Here is a 26,116-nt window from a genome sequence, read left to right on the forward strand (position 1 = left end):
GGCAGGCGGACTCTCAACCACTGCGCCACCAGGGAAGCCCCCGCCTGCCGATTTTATCTTATAAATTTAAAGCAAGTTAACACACGGAGGCTTCCCTGGTGGCGCAGTGGTTGAGAGTCCGCCTGCAGATGCAGGGGACACGGGTTGTGCCCCGGTCTGGGAAGATCCCACATGCTGCAGAGCAGCTGGGCCTGTGAGCCATGGCCGCTGAGCCTGCACGTCCGGAGAGGCCACAACAGTGAGAGGCCCACGTACAAAAAGAATCAAAAAAAAAAAAAAAAAGAATCAACTTACAAGACCAACACCCCAGAAAGCCCCCATGCTGTGCTCCCTCAGAATCACTATCCTTCCCCTCCTTCCCAAAGATCACCACCAGCCCAACTGCAATCACCAAAGATTAGCATATGGAATCAGAGAATATGTACTTCTTTTATTTCTTGCCTCTTTTGCTGATATTATGTTTGTGAAATGCATCAGTGTTGTAGCATGTAGCTCTAATTTGTCTGTTTTCATTGCTGTGTAGTATTCCAATGTGTAAGTATTCCACAATTTATCCACCCTACTATTGATGGACAGTTTGGGGTTAACACTAATAGTGACCGTATTTACAATAGCCAAGACATAGAAGCAACCTAAATGTCCATCGACAGATGAATGGATAAAGAAGATGTGGTACATATATACAGTGTAATACTACTCAGCCATAAAAAAGAACAAAATAATGCCATTTTCAGCAACATGGATGCAACTAGAGATTATCATACTAAGTGAAGTAAGTCAGAAAGAGAAAGACAAATACCAAATGATATCACTTACATATGGAATCTAAGATATGACACAAATGAACTTGTTTATCAAACAGAAATTGACTCACAGACATAAAGAACAGACTTGTGGTTGCCAAAGCAGGGTTGGGGAGGGATGGATTGGTAGTTTGGGATTATCAGATACAAACTATTAGATATATGCATAACTGAGTTGCTTTGCTGTACACTGGAAACTAATACAACATTGGAAATCAACTATGCTTCAATAAAATAAATTTTAAAAATACTAATAGTGCCCCATAAATATTCTTGTATAAGTCTTTTGGTGCACATGTATGGAAAACTGAAAATGTATACATATATGACTGCAAAATCATTGTTTTGTATAATGATATTGGCCTGTATTTTCCTTTCTTGTAAAGCTCCTATTAGGATATACAATCAAGGATACATTCACTTTATGAGCTGGGGAGTGTCCCCTCTGGAAATGATTGTATGGTGTTAGTGTTATTCTTTCTTAAAGAAGCCATATGGGCCTTGCATTTCCTTTGTTAAAAGGTTTTAAATTACATGTTCAACTTATTTAATAGAATAGGACTATACAGAAATTCTATTTTTTCTTAAGTCAGTATTGGTAAGTTTTTTCTTTCTTGGCATTTATCTAAAGTTTTCAAATATATTTTATAAACATGTTCATGATATATTCTTATGTTTTTAATGCTTCAGGATCTATCCATTCTGATCTTACGGAAAAACATGAACGAACTTTTTGGCCAACCCAATAGCATTAGTTATCAATTCATTTTCTCTCTTTTTATAAACAGTCTTGCAAGGGGTTTACCAACTTTATTAATCTTTTCTAGAACTCACTTGTCTTTGCTGATGTTCTCTAATGAAAATTCTTTTTCTAACTTCTCTGAGATGGAATATTAGATCATTGATTTTCAGCCTTTCATGTTTTAGACTATATGCATTTGAGGTTATAAATTTTACTCTAAACATGGCTTTAGCTGTATCTGACAAAATTTGATATGCCTTATGTGGTATTTTCATAATCATTTAATTCAAACTACTTTAAAATTTCCATTGTGATATTTTTTTTGTCCCCTGGTTACTTAGAAGTACACATCACTTACATCTTAATTTCCAAACATATGAGGATTTTCTACTTATATTTCCGTAATTAGTTTCTTTCAAGCAAGTGTGCTAGGGATAAATTTTATTAGCTTTTGTTTGACTGAAAAGGTGTTTTCATTTCACCTTTATTTTTGAAAGATATTTTCACTGGCTGGAGAATTCTAGGTTGGCAGTTATTTTCTTTCGGCTCTTTGAAAATATCATTTTGCTGTTTCTTTGTCTTCCATTGTTTTTGTTGAAAAGCCAGCTTTCCATTTTATTCTTACTTATTTGAAGGTAACATATCTTTTTATCCTGATTGTTTTTCAGAATAACATTCTGTTTGCCCTTGGTTGTCAGAAGTTTTACTAAGCTGTGCAAAGTTGTGGTTTTCTTTGTTTTTATCCTACTAGGGATCCATAGTCCTTCTTGGACTTGTGGCTTTCCATCAGAAAAAAAAAAAAAATGTTGGCCATTATCTTCCAAAAATTGCTTTTTCTCCATCCTCTGTCTACTCTCTTTCTGATTTTCCAATTAATGTATGTTAGACATCTTTACAATTTCCCAGACATTTCTTACCCTCTTTTCTGTGTTTTCATGCTTCAACCTGGATGCTTTCTTCTGATCTTTGATGCTTTAGTTCCCTGATTCTTGCTTCGGGTGCATGCTATCTGCTGGTAAAACCATTCATTAAGTTCTTGCATTTTTCAGTTTTTGTACTTTTTAGTCCCAGAATTTTGATTTGGTAAGTCAAAATATAGCTACCATTTCTATGCCAAAATTCTTGACGTTATCTCTTGATTATCTGAACATATTAAGCATAATTATTTTAATGGCTGTGTCTAATACTGCTATTTTCAGAATCACTATCAGTTTATTTTCGATGTTATTTCTCTTGGTTTTCTCCTTGTATGTCTGGCTACTTTTGATTGAATATCAGAGTGTATATGAAAACTGTAAAAATAATTTGAGGTTCTGGATGTATGCATCTGGCAGGATGAGAGGCTAGAGGCATTAGCAATCCCAACTTACCACAAATCTGTTGGTGATTGAAGTGATTTGAAGATCTGGTCTATTTATGATTAACTCTTGCTCCTATGGTGTAGCCCTGTGGTGACTAGCGACCATCCTACCTGTCAGGAGTTCAACTCCAATTCCTCCTCCTCAGCCCCATGAATCTGTTGCAAGGTCTACTAAGCATCTCAGATTCTCAGCCATCATTCTGGAATTGGGAGATGCCTCTAGAGGAAAAGTTGCCCCAAATGCAGGGCTTACCTCTCTGGGTTTCACTCCTTTCCCAGATTGTGTTCCTATAAGTCCCCTCTGCCTCAGTAGCTGTCTGATACCTTTAAACAAATGCTTTTTCTAACCATTTTATTCTAAAAGCAGAACTCTCTCTTCCTCCCTTCTCTCTCTCTCTCCCTCTCTCTCTCTCTCTCTCTCTCTCTCTCTCGCTCTCTCTCTCTCTCTCTCTCTCTATATATATATATATATATATGGCAAAGAAATGGTTTGTTTTCCATTCAACAAATATTTACTGAGTGTATACTGAGAGGTCGTCATTGTTAGAAGCCAAGGCAATGGCAACGAATGAAACAGGTAAAAAAGTCTTGCTGTCGTGTAGTTGCATCTTGGGGAGGGAGGTACTGGAGGGAGGCTGAGCATAAGCATGAAGAGTGTGCTGCTGCTAGATGGTGATAAGAAATCTAGGGAAACATCAAGCGGGGAGGGAGGACAGGGATGCCCGGGGTGGGGAGAGTTGCAGTTTCACATGGGGTGGTCCCTGAGGCCACATGGTGGTGGTTCAGAGAGGGAACGGGTCGGGGGTGGGGAGACCATTTAGGGCCTGCCTTACAGGCCAGGATGTGTTTTATTTCCTTCTCAAATCTATTTATTTAACTTTAAAAAAGTGAGTCCATTTAAATATAAGTAAAGAGTAATCACTGCACAGGAAAAACGGAAAGAGAAAAGTCCTGACCCACATTATCCCTCTGGTTCCTCTAAGCCGAGCAATTTAGGAAAAGTGTGGATTCAGGCACACCTGGCTCCCACCTTGGCCCAGACACATCTGAACTGTGAGACCTTGGCAAGGTACCCCCTGAGGCTCCATCTCCTCACATGCAAATGCAGGTAGAGCTCTGAGTCCAAGAGAGTTGTGCTATTGAAGGGAAACACAGTCATACATAGAGACACACACACACAGATACACAAACACACAGACACAAACAAACACAGACACACACACAGACATAGACACACATAGACACACACACACCTGTTTAGTACCTGAATATTGTTAAGTAGATGTCATTATCTCCACTTTATGTGCAAAAGAGGCTTTTCTCAGGCCACCGGGCTAGTAAGTAGAAAGGCTGGGACTAGAATCCATTTCTTCTGAGCACCTTACCCTCTCTTTGTCATGTTAAAATCTGACTCAAGTCATAATAATAAATTAATAATATTATTAGTGTTTTTGTTAGTTTCCTATTGCTGCCATAGCAAATTGCCATGAACTTAGTGACTTAAATTTATTTTCAGACAGTTCTGCGGGGCAAAATGGGACTCGTGGGTCCAAAATGGGCTAAAATCAACATGTTGGCAGAGCTGTGGTCTTTCTGGAGGCTCTAGGGAATAGTCCGTTTTCTTGCCTTTTCCACCTTCTAGGGACACCTACACTCCTTGGCTCATGGCCCCTTCCATCCTCAGTGCCAGCAACTGCATCACTCCAGTCTCTGCTTTCATCATCTCACCTCCTTTCTCTGACTCTGGCTCCCCTCCTCCCTCTTTCACTTACAAGGACTCCTGTGATTACACTGGACCTGCCTGGAGAATCCAGGATAACCTATTCATCTCAAGGTCCTGAATTTAATCACATCTGCAAAGTTCCTTTTGCCATGTAAGCTAACATATTCACGGGTTCCAGGGAGTAGGATGTGAACACCTTTGGGAGCAGTAGGCAGAATAATGATAAATAATAAATCATTTGCTTGTCAGAGTGGTACACACCATTGCTGGGAGCTTGTGGCAGAGGTAGCTGGGTAAGTCCACACATGATATACATGGGCTGACCCCACCAGCCAAGAGGGCCAGTGTTTCTGCCCTATGCCTTTATTTCTCAGTCTCCTATACTGTGGTGTTGTTTAATTAGTAGACGATAGAGCTACATGTGGCATGTGAGGTCTGGAAGCCTAAAGAGGACATTCAAGGTAGTAGCTCTAAGGGGAGAACGAAAAGGAGCCAGAGCAGATTGTTAGAGCTGGTGGAAACCTCAGCTACCAGAGTTCATTCTCCTTATGTTCTAGATTACATCACTGAGGCCCAGAGAGGGGAACTGATGGCCCCAAGGTCACCTGGCAAGTCAGTGGTAGAGCCAGAACTTGAAGTCAAGTCCTTGACCCTGATTTCATGTCCATGCCATATGATTCTCTAAATGCTGCTGCTTGAACTTGTCCACTAGAGAGCACTTAATGCAGCAGATATGAACTTGTCACTGGAGAGTTCTTAATGCAGCAGACTTGGGCTTGTCCACTGCAGAGGTGCTAATGCAGGAGATGTGGGCTTGCACCCCTGGGAGTGTGGACAGCTCTGGGAACACTGGCAGGAACCTGTCCAACACAATCATCCACAAACACAAAACACCTCTGCACTCTTTTACCTTGACTTTACAAGCAGCAAGGATTTGCCCTCCAACGCCATGCTTCATCCTGTTTGTTTCAATGTAAAAATAGTGTGTTTATTTTTGCTCCAAGCCTTTTAGAAATAGGACACTTCAGGCAGGTGTCTGATGTTTCCTGCAATGGTTCCAAATATTTCCCCCGAGAACCTGGTTTGAGCAGCACAGCCACCTGAACATCCTCCAGGCTTCTCATTTGGCTTTAAATTATTTATTTCAAACAGGGCAGCAATTCACCTCATAACCAGCAATTTTCTTTCTTTCTGACCAATTGCCTCGCCTTAAATGCCCTCACATCTGTCTCTGCTTTGAGAGGGTTTGGTGAGAATAGATGACACAAAGCTTCCATGTCTTGGCTCAACTCCAAGAGGCCACATTCCAGAAATCAGGAGTGCATTTTTTCCCCACCTGTTGATTTTACTTTTTTTTCTGTTTCTTTTTGAAAAGCTCATAGGACAAAGGGTCTAAAAGACGTTTGTCTTGAATATGCGGTTTTGTAAAAATGGCTTCTCTCTTTGAATCAGCTTATTTTTTTAAACATCTTTATTGAGGTATAATTGCTTTACATTGTTGTGTAAGTTGCTGCTGTATAACAAAGTGAATCAGCTATACATATACATATATCCCCATATCCCCTCCCTCTCGCGGCTCCCTCCCACCCTCCCTATCCCACCCCTCTAGGTGGTCACAAAGCAGAGCTAATCTCCCTGTGCTATGCGGCTGCTTCCCACTAACTATCTATTTTACATTTGGTAGTGTATATATGTCAATGCCCCTCTCTCACTTCGTCTCAGCCTACCCTTCACCATCCCTGTGTCCTCAAGTCCATTCTCTACATCTGTGTCTTTATTCCTGTCCTACCCCTAGGTTCTTCAGAACTCTTTTTTTTTTTTTAGATTCCATATATATGTGTTAGCATACGGTATTTGTTTTTCTCTTTCCAACTTACTTCACTCTGTATGACAGTCTCTAGGTCCATCCACCTCACTACAAATAATTCAATTTCTTTTCTTTTTATGGCTGAGCAATATTCTATTGTATATTTGTGTCACATCTTCTTTATCCATTCATCTGTCAATGGACACTTAGGTTGCTTCCATGTCCTGGCTATTGTAAACAGTGCTACAATGAACATTGTGGTGCATGACTCTTTGAATTATGGTTTTCTCAGGGTGTATGCCCAGTAGTGGGATTGCTGGTCATATGGTAGTTCTATTTTTAGTTTTTAGAGGAACCTACATACTGTTCTCCATAGTGGCTGTATGAATTTACATTCCCACCAACAGTGCAACAGGTTCCCTTTTCTCCACACCCTCTCCAGCATTTATTGTTTGTAGATTTTTTGATGATGGCCATTCTGACTGGTGTGAGGTGATACCGCATTGTAGTTTTTTGTTTTTTTTGTGTGTGTGTGTGGTACGCAGGCCTCTCACTGCTGTGGCGTCTCCCGCTGCGGAGCATAGGCTCCAGACACGCAGGCTCAGCGGCCATGGCTCACGGGCCCAGCTGCTCCGCGGCATGTGGGATCTTCCCGGACTGCGGCACGAACCTGCGTCCCCTGCGTTGGCAGGCGGATTCTCAACCACTGCGCCACCAGGGAAGCCCTCATTGTACTTTTGATTAGCATTTCTCTAATGATTAGTGATGTTGAGCATCCTTTCATGTGTTTGTTGGCAATCTGTGTATCTTCTTTGGAGAAATGTCTATTTAGGTCTTCTGCCCATTTTTGGATTGGGTTGTTTGTTTTTTTGATATTGAGCTGCACGAGCTGCTTGTATATTTTGGAGCCTAATCCTTTGTCAGTTGCTTCATTTGCAAATATTTTCTCCCATTCTGAGGGTTGTCTTTTTGTCTTGTTTATGGTTTCCTTTACTGTGCAAAAGCTTTTAAGTTTCATTAGGTCCCATTTGTTTATTTTTGTTTTTATTTCCATTTCTCTAGGAAGTGGGTCAGAAAGGATCTTGCTGTGATTTATGTCATGGAGTGTTCTGCCTATGTTTTCCTCTAAGAGTTTTATAGTGTCTGGCCTTACATTTAGGTCTTTAATCTATTTTGAGTTTATTTTTGTGTATGGTGTTAGGGAATGTTCTAATTTCATTCTTTTACATGTAGCTGTCCAGTTTTCCCAGCACCACTTTTTGAAGACGCTGTCTTTTCTCCACTATATACTCTTGCCTCCTTTGTCATAAATTAGATGACCATGTGCATGGGTTTATCTCTGGGCTTTCTGTTCTGTTCCATTGATCTATATTTCTGTTTTTGTGCCAGTACCATACTGTCTTGATTACTGTAGCTTTGTAGTATAGTCTGAAGTCAGGGAGCCTGATTCCTCCAGCTCTGTTTTTCTTTCTCAAGATCGTTTTGGCTATTCAGGGTCTTTTGTGTTTCCATACAAATTGGGAAATTTTTTGTCCTAGTTCTGTGATAAATACCATTGGTAGTTTGACAGGGATTGCATTGAATCTGTAGATTGCTTTGGGGACTATAGTCATTTTCACAATGTTGATTCTTCCAATCCAAGAACATGGTATACCTCTCCATCTGTTTGTATCATGTTTAATTTCTTTCATCAGTGGCTTATAGTTTTCTGCATACAGGTCCTTTGTCTCCTTAGGTAGGTTTACTCCTAGGTATTCTATTCTTTTCATTGCAATGGTAAATGGGAGTGTTTCTTTAATTTCTCTTTCAGATTTTTTGTCGTTAATGTATAGGAATGCAAGAGATTTCTGTGCATTAATTTTGTATCCTGCTACTTTACCAAATTCATTGATTAGCTCTAGTAGTTTTCTGGTAGCATCTTTAGGATTCTCTATGTATAGTATCATGTCATCTGAAAACAGTGACAGTTTTATTTCTTCTTTTCCAATTTGGATTCCTTTTATTTCCTTTTCTTCTCTGATTGCTGTGGCTAAAACTTCCAAAACTATGTTGAATAATACTGGTGAGAGTAGGCAACCTTGTCTTGTCCCTGATCTTAGAGGAAATGGTTTCAGTTTTTCACCATTGAGAATGACGTTGGCTCTGGGATCGTCATATATAGCCTTTATTATGTTGAGGTAAGTTCCCTCTATGCATGCTTTCTGGAGAGTTTTTATAATAAATCGGTGTTGAATTTTGTCAAAAGCTTTTTTGGCGTCTATTGAGATGATCATATGGTTTTTCTCCTTCAATTTGTTAATATGGTGTATCATCTTGATTGATTTGCATATTTTAAAGAATCCTTGCATTCCTGGGATAAACTCCACTTGATCATGGTGTATGATCCTTTTAATGTGCTGCTGGCCTCTGTTTGCTAGTATTTTGTTGAGAATTTTTGTATCTATGTTCATCAGTGGTATTGGCCTATAGTTTTCTCTCTTTGTGACATCTTTGTCTGGTTTGGGTATCAGGGTGATGGTGGCCTCTCAGAATGAGTTTGGGAGTGTTCCTCCCTCTGCTATATTTTGGAAGAGTTGGAGAAGGATAGGTGTTAGCTCTTCTCTAAATGTTTGATAGAATTTGCCTGTGAAGCCATCTGCTCCTGGGCTTTTGTTTGTTGGAAGATTTTTTTTTTTTTTTTTGCGATATGTGGGCCTCTCACTGTCGTGGCCTCTCCCGTTGCCGGACGCGCAAGCCCAGCGGCCATGGCTCACGGGCCCAGCCGCTCCGCGGCACGTGGGATCCCCCCAGACCGGGGCACGAACCCATATCCCCCGCATCGGCAGGCGGACTCTCAACCACTGCACCACCAGGGAGGCCCCTGGAAGATTTTTAATCACAGTTTCAATTTCAGTGCTTGTGTTTGGTCTGTTTATATTTTTCCTGGTTCAGTCTCAGAACGTTGTGCTTTTCTCAGAATTTGTCCATTTCTTCCAGGTTGTCCATTTTATTGGCGTAGAGTTGCTTGTAGTCATCTCTCATGATCCTTTGTATTTCTGCAGTGTCAGCTGTTACTTCTCCTTTTTCATTTCTAATTCTATTGATTTTAGTCTTCTCCCTTTTTTCTTGATGAGTCTGGTAATGGTTTATCAATTTTGTTTATCTTCTTAAAGAACAAGCTTTTAGTTTTATTGATCTTTGCTATCATTTCCTTCATTTCTTTTTCATTTATTTCTGATCTGATCTTTATGATGTCTTTCCTTCTGCTAACTTTGGGGTGTTTTTTGTTCTTCTTTCTCTAATTGCTTTAGGTGTAAGGTTAGGTTGTTTATCTGAGATTTTTCTTGTTTCTTGAGGTAGGATTGTGTTGCTGTAAACCTCCCTCTTGGAACTCCTTTTCTGCATCCCATAGGTTTTGGGCCATGGTGTTTTCATTGTCATTTGTTTCTAGGTATATTTTGATTTCCTCTTTGATTTCTGCAGTGATCTCTTGGTTATTTAGTAGCGTATTGTTTAGCCTCCATGTGTTTGTATTTTTTACAGTTTTTTTTCCTGTAACTGATATCTAGTCTCATAGCATTGTGGTTGGAAAAGATACTCAGCTTATTTTTAATTAAGGAAATTCAGAGAGCAACCAGTTATGTGTAACTAGTAAGTGTCACCTCCCCCAGAATAGCTAGACAAGCAAAGCAGCAGGAAAGAGGCTAAATGGGTAAAATACAAAACTGCCAGAAAGAGAGACTTCAGTGGCCTCCATTAGAAAAGGACTTTTAGATGCTCCCATCTCGCCACCCTTTCTCCTGAAAAGGCAGGGTCTTTGAAACCTGACCATGGGTCCAAATCCTGGATCTGCATCGTACTAACTAAGAATAAAAATGATAACAACAACAATAATGGCAACGATACCATTATTAGTGTTGGAGGAAGGTAATGGGGGCCTGGAATGTACTTGTTTTGCACACACAACATACCATTATTACATTCCCTAACAAGGAAGGCTTAGGAGTATTCCCCTTCGCCAGATGAGAGAAAGGGGCTAAGACAGGAAGGCAGACTGCTGCTGTGTGATCTCCACTTTGTCCATGCTCCCTGAGTACACATCCTTGGGTGGTTAGATGTCTCTGACCCTGACTCTGCATCCGGTCATGGGACCCACCTTGGCCAGTGGGACGCGGGCAGATGTGTCCAAGCAGACTTGATAAGTGCTTGCACACTGCGACTTGTTCCTCTTGAAGCTCATTGGAACCCTGAAAACCCCATGGAAGAGGCTGGGTCACCCCATCTGGGGATGAGAGACCACGTGGAACAGAGATGAGCCAGCCCTCGGGATTCCAAGACCAGCCCACCTGCTGGCAACCAAACATGAGCCTGAGAACATCCAAGGTCATTCAGCCACCGACTGGCCCACAGCCAACCTCAGCCATAGGAGAGAGAGCCCAGCAGAGCCCAGCAGGACTGGCCCAGGTTAGAATTGCCCCACCAACCCTCAGAACTGTAAGCTCAGCAAAAGAATCATTGCCTTAAGCCATTATGTTTTTGTTTTGTTTTTTAATGCAGCAAAACCTAACTGATGAAGTTAACCTTGGTAAGTGTCAGAACCCAGGCCGGCTTAATCCATAGCCCTCACCCTTAACCACTTTACTGTCTCGTGTTTCTGAGCCTCAGGGCCCTCATACGTAAAATGAGAACAAAACAGCGTTTCACTGGAGTACAGTTGGCTTATAATATTATATTAGCTTCAGGTGTACAATGGAGTGATTCAATATTTTTATACATTACAAAATGATCACCACTAAGTCTGTTTATGATCTGTCATTATAGAAAGTTATTGCAATAGCACTGACTATACCCTCTGCGCTGTACATTCCATCCCATGATTTATTTATTTTATAACTGGAAGTTTGTACCTCTTAATCTCTGTCATCTATTTTGCCCAATGCCCCACCCCCTTCCCCTTTGGCAGCCACCCATTTTTCTCTATATCTATGAGTCTATTTCTGTTTTGCTATGTTTGTTCATTTGATTTTTTTTTTTGCTAGATTCCACGTATAAGTGAAAAAATACAGTATTTGTCTTTCTCTGTCTTAGTTCACTTAGCATGCAACTCTCTGGCTCACAGGCCATAAGAAACTGTCTACAGACCAAATTTGTCCCAAGGGACGTAGTTTACCAAATCTTGTTCTTTTCTAATATAAGCATTAAAATTCATAGCTTTTCCTCTAACTGCATCCAACAAATTTTGATATGCTGTATTTTCATTATCATTCCGTTAAAATATATTTTTTAATTTTTAATTTTTTTTTAATTTTTATTTTTGGCTGTGTTGGGTCCTCACCACTATACGCGGGCTCTCTCTAGCTGGGGCGAGCGGGTGCCACTCCCCATTGCGGCGCACGGGCTTCTCACTGGCGGTGACCTCTCTTGTTGCAGAGCACGGGCTCTAGGTGCTCGGGCTTCAATAGTTGCAGCACGCGGGCTCAGTAGCTGTGGCTCCCGGGCTCTAGAGCGTAAAATATTTGTAATTTCCCTTGTAACTTCCTCTTTGGCTCATGTAATACTTAGAGGTGTGTTTTTATTATTTTCCAAATTTAGGGGGGTTCTTAGATATTGTTTGTGATTTCTAATTTAATTATACTGTGGTCAGAGAATATATTTATATGCTTTCAATAAAAGATTTCAATCTTTTCAAACTTATCGAGGCTTGTTCTATGCCCAGCTTTTGGTCCGTCGTGGTGAATAAACTATGGCCGTTGAAAAAAATATATATAACAGTCTTTCAGTGTTAGTGGGAGATCAAAGGTAATGAAGTTCATGAACATGATTGGTCAATTAGAAAATTCTACATGAACACCAGCCAGTATTCTCTCCAGTTAACGTTCTTTCTACAGGCTTCTCCCTTCTACTTGAATAGTGAGAGTTTGAGGTATTACAAAATCCTGAATTATTTCCTGCCAGCAAAGCAATGAAAATAAATGAAGTCTCTTCCTCCCTGACCTCCTATACGGCCTCTTACTCTCATGCTCTCCCTTGTCATTCCCGTCACTCATAACGCCTGGTGCCCTCAGCTTATAAAAGATGGAGAAGGAAGGGAACTAGCCCTTAACGACTTCATACAGGGTTCCAGCAGCATTAGGCAGTGTATGAATACACACACACACACACACACACACACACGTCTTCATGTCAGCCTTTTAACAGCTCTCCAAGGTAGCTATCGTTATCTCCATTTTACAGATGAGGAAACTGAGGCTCAGAACCATTCAGTAACTTATCAAAAGTCAGTAATTGGCAAATAGCAGAGCTGGGATCCAATCCCAGGGGTTTCTAATCCTAAAGCTTGTGATCTTTCCACAAAGGCCTGAAAGTAACACTCTACGGATTTGTGTATTTAGAAAGAAAGCAGGGTTGGTTTGTTGGTTTTGGCAATATATTTTGAGTGTCCTACTCTCACAGGCCATGGCCAGAATCAGGCCATGTCTCACCACTTCCACCGCCGCCATCCTGTCCTACTCATAGCTATCACCTCTGGACGGATGGCCTTGCCACCCCACTCCTGCCCTCCCCCTACCTTCTCTCTACACAGAAGTGGGAGGAATCTTATTGAATCATAAACCAACTCTTGTCACATTCCTCTCAACCCTACCCCGGCTCCCCATCACACTCAGCACAAATCCGCAGTCCTCACTGTGACCTACAAGGTCCTGTGGGATCTGACTGGCCCCTCTTCAACTCATCTGCATCCACTCTCCCCCTGGCTCACCAAGCTCCACCACACTGGCCTCCTGACTCTTCTTTGAACTTGCCAAGCATGCTTCCACTTCAGGGTCACTGTCTCTTCTCTCCGCCAGGTACACAATTCCCACAATATTCATTTGTTTCTTGCCCTTGGTTCATTCCCGTCTCTGCTTGTTTGTTTCCTCCTCCAAGCAGCCTTCCGAGTCCTATTTAAAATAGCCCTTGCTATCTTCCTGTGCTGCTTCTTTTCCTCCTAGGGCTTACCATTATCTACCTCATATATCTAATTACATATCTGTCCACCCACTAGAACGTAAGCTCCAGGTGTAGGGACTGGGGGGTCCTGTTCACCACTGTGTCCCCAGGGTAGACCACAAGGCACAGCATGTACTCGGTAAATGCTGCTTGGTGAATAAATGAAAGAATGAATGAGGGACTTCCCTGGAGGTCCAGTGGTTAAGACCTCGTCTTTCAATGCAGGGGTGTGGGTTCGATCCCTGGTAGGGGAGCTAAAATCCCACATGCCTCAAGGCCGAAAAACCAAAACATAAAACAGAAGCAATATTGTAACAAATTCAATAAAGACTTTAAAAATGGTCCAAATCAAAAAACATCGTTAAAAAAAGAATGAATGAGTCAGGGGCCCAGACAGGAAACATAATCCTCATAAAAACTCCCTGGAAACCACAGACAACTTGGAATATGAATTTTATGGTGAAGATGACAAATAGAATGCATGATGTGCCGAAGACCATCCAGGTCTTTGGAGTTGGTTTGGGTCCGTCCCAGTCAGTGCTTCTCCATTAGAGGAGCATCGTGGGTGGGGGGTCCATCCCATGGGACTGCCCCACTTTATGCAGGGTTCTTGTGTTCTCAGTCTCTGCCAATTCAGTTATCAGTAGGGATGCATGTGACAGCCACAAGTACCCCTCACATTTTGAAACACGCCCCAGGAATGTGTTACTGCCCCCTCTCCTGCCATGGTGAAGGCTCACCTCCATCCACACCCATGATGAAGCGTCCCAGGATGAGCATTTCAAAGGCTCCTGCTTGGAGAGAACAGGCCATCAGCAACAGGGCGGAAATTGCAAACCCATTGTTGACCAGCAAAGTGAATTTCCTGGAAGAAAAGGAGGGGTTTGATGAGGCTGCCACTGGCCTGTGTATCCCCAGAACAGGATCCAGATCCCCCCCACCCCCATTGCCACCTTTGGCCATATGACCCTGAGCAAGGAACTTCCTTCCTCTGGGTTCATTACCACAGTTGATTAGGTCACCTCCGAAGGCACTGGGAGCCCTGATATTCTATGAGTCTCCCTGTTGCAATATTTTATCTCATAGGTTCTAAGACCTTCATTTAACACTACAAAGTCAAAATGCATCTTACAATCCATGAGTCAGATGTCAGGCAGGGAAATGAAAACTACTCTAGTTAGTTTCACAGAGAGAATTAACACAGGGAACAGGTTAAGTTCACTGCTGGCGCTGGCAGGAAATTCAGGCAAACTAAAGGGAGCAAGTCCCGCCTCTTCTAGTGCCCCTGCGGCAAAGGGCAGGTGAGGCTTGCAGGTCTCAGCCCCTGCATCACAGAGCAGAGCACAGAAGGGTACTTTGGGAGCTGGGAGCAATAGCTTGTTAATCAGCACACCTACAGCATCCTATGACTTCAGCTGGTATAGTTTTTCTCCCTCCCTCCCTTCCTTCCTTCCTCCCTCCCTCTCTTCCTCTCTCTCTCTGTTTTCCTGTCTTTCTTTTTCTCTTTCTTTCCCTTTCTTTCTTTCTTTTTCTTCCCTTCCTTCCTTCCTTACTTCTTTCTTTCTTTCTTTCTTTTTTTCTTTCTTTTTTTTTCTTTCTTTCTTTCTTTCTTCCCTTCCTTCCTTCCTTCCTCCTTCCTTCCTTCCTTCCTTCTTTCTTCCTTCCTTTCTTTCTTTCTTTCTTTCTTTCTTTCTTTCTTCTTTCTCTGCAGTTCATGTAACAGTGCTTCTTATACCTAATGTCACCTTCAATTTGATGAACTATAGCATGAAGCATGAGGCTGAGCTAATCCCCTCAAATGAGGTCAGCCAAATTCCTTTGGCAAGTCTTACTATTCATTGCTCCTTGTTAGAACCACTACCGCTGTTTTATATGAATATATAACATATTCCTAAGACCTCATGGTTGAGAAGCATAACTTGTTTGGAGGCCTGGGGACCTGGGTTCCTGCACCAGCTTTCTCTTTTATGACCTAGGGGACTTCGTACTTTATTGCTCTGTGCTTTCCTTGCCTCATCTGCAAAATGATCTTAATAGCTCACACTAATTGAACTTTGGCTATATGACAGACCCCATTCTAAGCATTTTACATGAGTAGCTCATTTACTGCTCAAAAGGAAGTAGGTACTATTCTTATCTCTGCTCTATAGATAAGTTAACTAGGACACATAAATTAGTCACTTGTTTTAGGTCATACAACTAATGAATCAAGTAGCTGGGGAAACAGCCTCTCACCGGATACGTTTTCCCTAAAGACTCAATGATTTAACAGTATTAAACTGTTTTAGAAATTCTAAGAAGCTAGGGCTTGAAAGGGAACTTCGTTATTACTTGTAGGAGTTAGCTCTCTTAACTTCCGGGCCAAAGTTCTTTCTACTATTTTTGATTTATCTCAAGCTGTTCATTAAATATTTTTCCCTTTCCTACAACTTCTTGGAGAACCCCAGACTTAGTGAATTTTGCAGCTCAATTTGGATGGTATAAAGCCTGCTCACTGCAACTTCTATAAGAGCAAATGATTGAAACACCCAAATGTCCATTAATAACGGGCTATTTAAATAAATTATGATACATATATAATGTGGCATATTATGCAGACATTAAAATAGAGGTAGCCTTCTATATTCTGATATGGAAAAATCTCAAAGATGTATTGTTAAGTGCAAAGAATAAGATACAGAACTTTATGTAGAATATGCAACAACTTATGTGATAAAGTGTGTGTTTGTGTGTGTGTGTAGAGATAGGCACAAATCTTGGAAAAGATACACAAAAAGCTAGTAACACTGATTGTCTCCAAGGAGGAGACAGAAGACAGAAACAAAAACGAAACTTTCGACTTTAATCGGTCCTTTTGAAAGTTAAGTCACATGAATGTATTAATTATTAAAAAAATAAATATGATTTCAAATTAGTCTTTCAAAAGATTAATTTAACTGGACCTTATGATGGTGAAAAAATGTGATTTAGCAGAGACTCAAAACAAAAATTCCAATCTAGAGTAACCTCCCGTATTCTGATGCCGAAGGTCACAGCTTCGGGATTCAATAAAGATAAGTCTGAAGGCACTAATTTCTGTTACTGGTGAAAGCTCAAAGCAGGATGCGAATACCCTGCACCCCATGACACTGCTCAATGCTCAGGGCCCTTCCCCTCGGTCCTCTGAGGAACTATTGTGTCAGCCCTGAGAGGAAAGCAGCGCAATGGTTGGAGGGAGTGGCAGGAAGACCTGGACCCTCCTCACAGAAGCTTTCACTTGGGTTCCACTCATCACGTATTTAGTGAGTGCTAGACACTGGGTCTACCCCAGGAATATGGGAGTCATCTCCGTCCTCCCCATCACGGGCTTTAGAGCCTAGTGAGGAACACAGACAGCAAATAAATCACACAAGTCAATTAGTGACCATTTGTGACTTCTATAAGTAAAGATATAGAAAATATGAGATTGTATAACTCAGAACTGTGCCCACCATTTGCCTGTTTGTGCTCGGCTCCCTTCTTTCTCTGCCCGACTCTGTTTCAGGGGGAACTACCTTTCCCAGGCTCCCTTGCTTCTGGCTTCCTGGGAGGACTGGCCAATGAGAGGCCGGATGTCCATCTAGAGGGCGGTGAAGGGGAGAAGCTGGGTATTTCCCCCTCTTGTGATCCATTCTAGCAGCTCTGTGTCTTCTCCTCTGCCCTAGCCATCTCTCTGTAGTCCCAGCAACCTGCTCCCTAAAGTGTGGCCCTGGCTTTTAAACCCAGGAATGCTGCTTCTCCCTTTTGGACCTTCCATCTCATGGGTGGTAGCAGCTTGTCTGTTAAAAAAAAAAAAAAAAAAAGATTTCTACAACATGCCCAAATATTCTCCCTGTAGCTCCACCTCTGGGTCTCAGTTCCCGCCTTGAGGCCACATAGGATAAACCCCTGTTGCTGTAGAGGCTAGTGTAAGGTAAGTTTGTGAAGAGATTGTTGAGGGAGGAGGGGCAGGAGGGGGATGCTGTGGCCAGATTTGGAGGGTTCTTGCATGTTAAACAAAACAATACATTCTATAATCTGTAGACAATGAGAAATAAAGGGCTTGATTAGGAATCATACCTCTATTCCTATCCCCAGACACTTTGTCCACTGCTCTACTTCGGTTAAACTGGACATTTGATACTAGGAATGATACTAATGATATCCATAAAACTAACGCTAGCGTTATTTAGTGGTTCTCCAGTCTGGTTGTGTGTCAGATTTACCAATAGCACATACAAATATGAGATTCTTGGGTCCACCTCTAGAGAATTTTCATCCTTGCTGCAGACTCTGTGTGATGCCTTTAGTATAGTACTAAGAAAGAGCGTGGCTCTTATGTAAATTATTTCATCTCATTTCACCTTTAACACTTGTAGTCATCAGTGTTAACGAAATCATCAGTTCAAAGAGGAGGCGGTAAGGAATACTTCATCCCCCACCACCAAGTTCACCCACCTACCTGCACTGGATGAAACTGCCCCAGTGATGTAAGGTCTATCAGTGTCATTGTGCATCCCTACCCCAGTAAAGGATCTGTTCCCTCTCTACTCAACCATTCCCATATAAACACATCTAAATATTGTCTCTTTTGGTCCTCATCCCTCTGCTCCTTGTCTTGGCTCCCTTTTAGAGTGAAACTCCTTCATGAATGTTGGTCTGCTCATCTTCTAGTCTTTCCTCACCCACACTCTGATTAGATCATTTCTACCACTCTCTGGAGATTGCCTTTGTGAAGGTCATCAACAACCTCTACCTTGACAAACAACTGCCAATTCTCTGCCTTCCCCTGGTACAACATCTCAGCAGCATTTGATGTGGTTGACCACACCCTCTTTCTTGAAACACAATCTTCTCTGGATATCTGGGATTGCACCCACTCCCATTTTTCTCCCCACCAGCCTCACCTTCTCAGTCTCTAGGCTGGTTTATCCTCACCTCCCTGAGCCTTGAAAGTTGGGGTGCCCAGAGCTCCGGCTCATCTCTCTCCTAGTCTCACCTCTCTCTACACTCCCTCCCTGGGTGATCCCATCCAGTTCATCCGTCTAACCGATGACAATTCCCAACTGTATCTCTGGATGCAGACTCTCCTCTCAACTCTAGACTTACATATCCAACTGCCTCCTGGACACTTCCACTAGCATATTTAGTAGGTATCTCATACCAAGCATATTTAAAATAGAATTCTTGAATTCCCACTACTAAATCCCTCCCTGCTCCAAAATGCATGCCAAATAGACTTTTTCATAAAAAAAAAAGCCACTACCTTCCTAGTGGCTTGGGCAAATATCTGGGAATACTACTTACATCTTCTATTTTCTTCATGACCCATATACAATCCATCACTGAGTCCTACCTATACTATATCCAAGATATATCCCAAATCAAGCCACTTCTCCCATTTACAGCCCCACGATATGGCAGTGGTCCAGACCACCATCATCCTACACTCATAAAACTGCAATAGGCTCACACACACTCTTGCCCTGCTGGAGCTCAGGGTCCACAGAGTAGCCAAAGTTATCCTCTCATAGCACACACTGACATACTTTTTCTTACTTAAAACCTGCTAGTGGCTTCCCACTGCACTTAGAATAAACTCTTCACCAGGGCCTATAAAGCCCTGCATGAGCTGGCTTTTGCCACATCATCTCATACTCTCACCTTCACGCTCACGAGCCTTCCCACGGTCCCTCAGGTGTGCCAGGCTCCTTCCTAACTCATGGCCCTCATCCTTGGTGCCCCTCTATTCATTGCATGAGTCTTATCTCACTAAAGTCTCAACTCAAATGCAACCTCCTGACACTCTTTGACATGGCTGCTTCCCCCAAATGCAGAGCTCATCCGCCTCCATCCTCTCACCCTGTTCTATTTTCTTCACAGTCCCAACACTGTAGAAAATTATCCTCTGTATTTATTTGCTTTATGCTAGTTGTCTCTCTTCCCCTACTAGAATGTAAGTGCTAGGGGGTCACTGACTTTGTCTTGCCACTGTAGCCCCAGCAACTACACCAGATCCCGGCATACGCAAGTGTCCCGGATATATCTGCTGCATAAATGAAGGGAATGAATCTAGGAGCCAAGTCATGTGGACCCCAACTTACTCCATGTGGCTCAGCTCTGATCTGCCCTGAATCTCACTTTAGCTTCTACGTCTATGGGCTGGGGAGCTGCTGTTCGCCCGAATCCATGTCCAGTGATGTTCCTGCTTGGACAGCCCAGCCACAAACTAACTGAACAACTTTGGGCAGGTTTCTTACTCTCTCTCAGCCTTGATTTACCCCCCTGTAAAATGGATATATTAATGTCTATCTTGTAAGGCTTCTATGAGAATGAGTTATGTAAAGTGCTTAGGATGGCACCTGGAACATATTTAGAGTTTCAATTAATTGAAAAAGAAATAAAATAAACCCATGGTGATAGCTAACATTCACGGAGTTCTTATGATGTGCCAGGCACTGTTTTAAGTGTTCTATACTCACTGAAGACCCTAGAAGTCAAGTAATCTTGTTACCCTATTTCTCACATGAAGAAACAGATCTAGAAGTTAAGTACTTGGCCAAGGTCACGTGCTATTAAATGGGAGATTTGGCATTCCAGGAACCAGGACACTAAGGCCGCTCACAATGGTGGCTGCCACATTTATTCACAGCCATTCATCTTTCAACAATCATGTATTTATTCAACTGGCATTCATTCACTCAACACATGTTTGAGGGTATACTGGGTGCTGAGCGTCACTCTAGGTTCTGGCACATAGCCATGAACATGGCCAAGTCCCTGCTTTTATGCTCTTCTTGATAAACAAGTAAAAATAAAACATATGTAGCATATCAGATGGTGATAAATGCTGTACAGAAAACGAAAGCAGGGAAGGGAGTGTACTTTTACACAGAGTGGCCAAGAAGGTAACACCTGACCACAGACTTAAAGACAGTGCAGTGCGTGATTTGAAGAAAGAGCAGACGTGAGCCATATGGACACTGGGGTACAGCCATCCTGGCAGAGAAGAGCCAGACGTGGGCTATTTCAGGAACATCAGTGAGGCCAGCATGGCTGAAAGCATTGAAGAACCAGGGAGCAAGCAGTAGAAGGTGAAGGTGGAGGGGAGTGGCAGACAGCTCTTAAGGGGTTTGTATGCCACCAAGAGAGCTTGGGTTTCTACCCTGAGTGAGATAGGCAAGCACTAGGAGATTCTAAGGAGAGAAGTGTCATGGCCTGACCACCTAGCCTTCTGTGTCAACCCTGGGCTGTAGGGGTAAGTGTGGGAGCAGGGAGACCAACTGGGAATATTGCAACAGATCAGGCAAGTGCTAATAGGAATTTGCACCGGGATGGTAGCAGTGGAGGGAGTGAGCCAGTAGTGGTGGAGGGAGTGCCAGACCTTGGCATGTTTTGAAGACTGGGCTGGTAGAATTTGTTGATTGTGATATATAATAACAAAAATATACACAATCTTTGTCCCTGGTTTCCAGCTCACGGTTCCTGAAACCCCTGGAAATTTCCAAGTGATAAGAGCAACGAGGGCATCTTTTGTTATAATATTTAGTCTTTTGTACTCCGTTCCTGAAATTGATTCAGAGCCATAAAGATGAAATAGATATCCTGTTATTCATAACAAGCCCCTTTTCACCACAACTGGGTTTATGTCAATCAGGTGACTTCTGGAAAGGAGCTAAGGGTGGGGGATTGTTGCCAGTTGAGCCAACCTTGTGATCAGAAGGTTGAGACTTTCAGTGCTGTCCCCAACCTCCAGAGACAGGAGAGGGGCTGGAGATTAAGTTCAATCACCAATGGCCAATGACCTGAGCAACGGTGCCTATGTAATAAAGCTTCCATAAAAACACAAAAGGACAGGGTTTGAAGAGCTTCCAGGTTGATGAACATGTACAGATTTGGAGAGAGTGGTACACTCAGAGAGAGCATGGAAGCTGCGTGCCCTTTCCCCATACCTTGCCCTATGCGTCTTTTCCATCTGGCTGTTCCTGAATTATATCCTTCCATAATAAGTCAGTGATCTACTAAGGAAAATGTTTCTCTGGGTTCTGTGAGCTGCTCTAGCAAATTAATCGAACTGGAAGAGGCGGGTAATTGGAACCTCTGACTTATAGCCATTGGGTCAGAAGCACAGCTGACAACCTGGACTTGCAATTAGCATCTGAAGTTGGGGCGAGGGCAGTCTTGTGAGACTGAACCCTTAACCTGAAACCTGAGGCAGGGGGTCGTTGGAACCTCTAACCTATAGCCAGTTGGTCAGAAACACAGGTGACAACCTGGGCTTGTGACTGGCATCTGAACTGGGGGAGGGGGCAGTCTTGTAGGACTGAACCCTCAGTCTTGTAACCTGATGCCATCTCTAGGTAGATGGTGCCAGAATGGAGGTGAATTATAGGACACCCAGGTGGTGTCCGGAGAATTGCTTGATGGTGTGTGGGAACTCTCTCCCCGCCACACATGTTGGAAATTGGGGTTCAGAACCCAAAATACTGATGAATTGGTTAGAGGTGGAGAGAAAGAGAGGAGCCAATGATGACTCCCAGGGCTTTGATCCGAGCTCCTGCACTAGATGTGATGATGTACTTTGTGCTATGCAGGGGATGTTAAAATCACATTCAAGTCTGATTTGAAACATTTGCAGATTGGGCTGCACACCCTCTAAGCAAGTTCATCATATTAATATATTCCTTCCCAAAATAACCCCCAGCATGACAGTGTCCCAGTGAGGATAGAAACCTTATTTGCAGATAATTCACAAAGCTGACTCACTCAGGTTCAGAGAAAGGGATTTTAATCAGTTGTGTTTCCATATTTTTCCTAGGCATGACATTCAGCAGAACAAGGGGGGCCAGCACCATGCTGTTTCTGAGAGCAGAACTCCAGCGCCCCCTGGGAACCCCACTGCGGACACTGGCTTCACTGTTTTGAGCTTCTCCAGTGGTGAAGAATCTCCCCAGTGCAGCCCAGATCATCAGCTCTTGGCAGAAGAGGTCAAATCCAAGGAAGAGCAATAGGATAATGAGGAGATTGAAGCCCTTGAGAAATGGCCAAAGGGACTGGGGACATTTAGCCTAGACAAGAGAAAGCTCAGGGAAAGTGTGAGAGCTGCCTTCCACTATGTTATGCTTTAACAGGATAGAAAGCCCAGAGATAAACCCACGCACATATGGTCACCTTCTCTTTGACAAAGGAGACAAGAATATACAATGGAGAAAAGACAGCCTCTTCAATAAGTGGTGCTGGAAAAACTGGACAGCTACATGTAAAAGAATGAAATTAGAACACTCCCTAACACCATACACAAAAATAAACTCAAAATAGATTAAAGACCTAAATGTAAGGCCAGACACTATAAAACTCTTAGAGGAAAACATAGGCAGAACACTCCATGACATAAATCACAGCAAGATCCTTTTTGACCCACTTCCTAGAGAAATGGAAATAAAAACAAAAATAAACAAATGGGACCTAATAAAACTTAAAAGCTTTTGCACAGCAAAGAAAACCATAAACAAGACAAAAAGACAACCCTCAGAATGGGAGAAAATATTTGCAAATGAAGCAACTGACAAAGGATTAATCTCCAAAATATACAAGCAGCTCATGCAGCTCAATATCAAAAAAACAAACAACCCAATCCAAAAATGGGCAGAAGACCTAAATAGACATTTCTCCAAAGAAGATACACAGATTGCCAACAAACACATGAAAGGATGCTCAACATCACGAATCATTAGAGAAATGCAAATCAAAACTACAATGAGATATCGTCTCACACTGGTCAGAATGGCCGTCATCAAAAAATCTACAAAGAATAAATGCTGGAGAGGGTGTGGAGAAAAGGGAATCCTCTTGCACTGTTGGTGGGAATGTAAATTCATAGAGCCACTATGGAGAACAGCACGGACATTCCTTAAAAAACTAAAAATAGAACTACCATACGACCCAGCAATCTCACTACTGGGCATATACCCTGAGAAAATCATAATTCAAAAAGAGTCATGTACTAAAATGATCATTGCAGCCCTATTTACAATAGCCAGAACATGGAAGCAACCTAAGTGTCCATCAACAAATGAATGGATAAAGAAGATGTGGCACATATATACAATGGAATATTACTCAGCCATAAAAAGAAACGAAACTGAGTTATTTGTAGTGAGGTGGATGGACCTAGAATCTGTCATACAAAGTCAAGTAAGTCAGAAAGAGAAAAACAAATTCCGTATGCTAACACATATATATGGAATCTAAAAAAAAAGAAAACTGGTCATGAAGAACCTAGGGCAAGATGGGAATAAAGACACAGACCTACTAGAGAATGGACTTGAGGATATGGGGAGGGGGAAGGGTAAGCTGTGATAGAGTGAGAGAGTGGCATGGACATATATACACTACCAAACGTAAAATAGATAGCTAGTGGGAAGCAGCCGCGTAGCACAGGGAGATCAGCTCGGTGCTTTGTGACCACCTAGAGGGGTGGGATAGGGAGGGTGGGAAGGAAGGAGACACAAGAGGGAAGAGATATGGGAACATATGTATATGTATGACTGATTCACTTTGTTATAGAGCAGAAACTAACACACCATTGTAAAGCAATTATACTACAATAAAGATGTTAAAAAAAAAAAAAAAGAATGGACAAACCATGGCTTGCTGGAGAATCTGACTGAGGATCTGATTTCAAAGTCCGTGTGAGAGTCCCTATGGGTTCCCACGTATTTTCTCTGCTCCACTTTGGAGGGAAGAACTAGATCCAGTGATATGTGAAAGAGGCCAATGTGAGTGCAACTGAAGGGACATTTGCATAATCGGCTCTGTCAGGTGATGGACCGACGCCTCTCAGGAAGCACTGATGATGAGGACGATGGGATGACGAAGATGCTAGTGAACCTAAGTTGGATGCCAGCTCTACGTCAGTGGCTGAGATGAATGCTCTACATCCGTCATCCCGTTTAACGTTCACTACCGTCCTCCAACACGGCTATGACTTTATCTTCACTTTACTGTGAACTACGTGAAGCCCAGAGAGTTTAAGTAACTCATCCAGGGCCCCACGAGCTGTGAGCATCAGACCCCAGGTCTACAGCCGGGCCTGTAGCCAGGGTCTGTGCACCCACATGGTCACCGTCCAGTCTCACGAGGGAGGAGGGTTCTGTCACTAAAGCCGGGTAAGCAGAGGATAGATGACCCCAAATGAGGGGCAGGGACTCAATCAGAATTCTTTTTGGCTCAGAATTTTCCAAGCTAGAGCCTCCAGGAGACAAGGAACCTGCATCCCTGAGACTACATAGCGGGGGTGGCTCAGCTCCAGAGACGGTTTCAGGTCCCTTATGCTCCCCTGTCCTCATTCCTCTCCTAAATCACAGATGAGCCATATGCCTCAGCCAGGATCAATCCCATTGCTGGACCTGCTGGTGACCAGGACCACCTGACTCCAAGGACCCCCAGCTCCACCCAAACTTCCCTCCAAGTCACCCATCTGGGCCCCTTTCTTTGGATCCCATCCTAGCTTTAGACATTTAGCCAGCCTCCTCTCCCTCTGGGACAGCCACCATCAGAGACAAAAAACGAGGCATCAGGATGCAGTCTCCATCCACATCACATCATGGGAAGAGTGCAGCCTTGTGGTCTAACAGACCTGTGTCTGAATCAGGTCAGCTCCATTCTTTGTCACCATGAGCAAGTTGCTGCGCCTCTCAGGGCCTCTGGTTTACAATAATACAGAGAGTTGTAAGAAGTAAATGATGTACCATAGGTCAAGGACTGGTCTGTAGCTGGAGGTGAATACATGGTAGCCAACTTCTTTAACTTTTGCTCCTTTTCTCCCCTACAGAGTTACTATTCAAGCTGAGACTCAATTCAACTTTTACACTCATAATGATGAAAAAAAGAATTGGCAGCTGCTTGGGGTATGACAACCAAGGCCCTTTGATCAATCTCTGTCTGCATCCTAGGACTCCTCCATCACTTAGAAATTTAGTACTTTTCAAACACATTTTCTCTTTTGCTTTCCTTCTGTTTTGTTTTGCCGCCATGTTATTGAGGATGGTAAAGCCACCTTGATCACCTTCATTTCACATGCAGGAAAAGTGCTGGCTGAGAGGTGAGAGGTGGCAAAGTCCCATGTCACACACTTGGCAAGTTGGGGAGTCAGGACTTGCTGGTCCACGACATCTGATTCCAGTGTTCCTTTTCCTGTACCAGCTGCTTGGCTTCAGAGCTTTCTTTTGAGGCAGGCTTGGGGCATAAGTGTCCCCGGCCAGATATAAGGTAGGTATGTGTCACAGGCAATAGTGTCTGGGGCCAAGGGTGACTCCATCTACTGGAATAGGCAAGAGAACTTGGGGCCACAGGCTTAGCAACAGTGCCTTGGAGACCCTGGCCAGTGGTGCCAGTCTGGGGGCCAGCTGGTCACTTATCCGTTGTCAAATAGTCAAGGATGTTCCAAGACCAGTGCCAGCAGGACACTATGATCTCCTTGGCAAGTGGAAAGTTCATGGTGCGTGGCCGACGTGTGATGGTTCTTACCTGAGCTCAGGCACTGTGTGAACTGGCTGAGTTTGGCCAGATGCTCTGACCTTGCTCAGTTCCCATTCTCCATCGATAGACCCCACGGAGTCGAATGAATTAAACAAGAGGGTGTGTGTGAGTGCCTGAAACATTGGGGGACCTCAGAAAACGGCAGCCCTGCCTCTATTCCACGATCGTTGTACCT

General features: G+C 42.9%; 1 protein-coding gene across 1 annotated transcript in view; it reads right to left on the bottom strand.

The window, feature by feature from the left end:
- SLC2A9 (solute carrier family 2 member 9) overlaps positions 1-26,116 on the bottom strand; it is a 187,766-nt gene that overhangs the window by 138,004 nt on the left and 23,646 nt on the right. The window contains 1 exon segment of the mRNA XM_007451507.1: positions 14,145-14,269. Coding sequence (XP_007451569.1) covers positions 14,145-14,269 — 125 coding nt within the window.

This window comes from Lipotes vexillifer, unplaced genomic scaffold (assembly GCF_000442215.2).
Source record: "Lipotes vexillifer unplaced genomic scaffold, Lipotes_vexillifer_v1.1 scaffold1417, whole genome shotgun sequence".
NCBI lineage: Eukaryota > Metazoa > Chordata > Mammalia > Artiodactyla > Lipotidae > Lipotes > Lipotes vexillifer.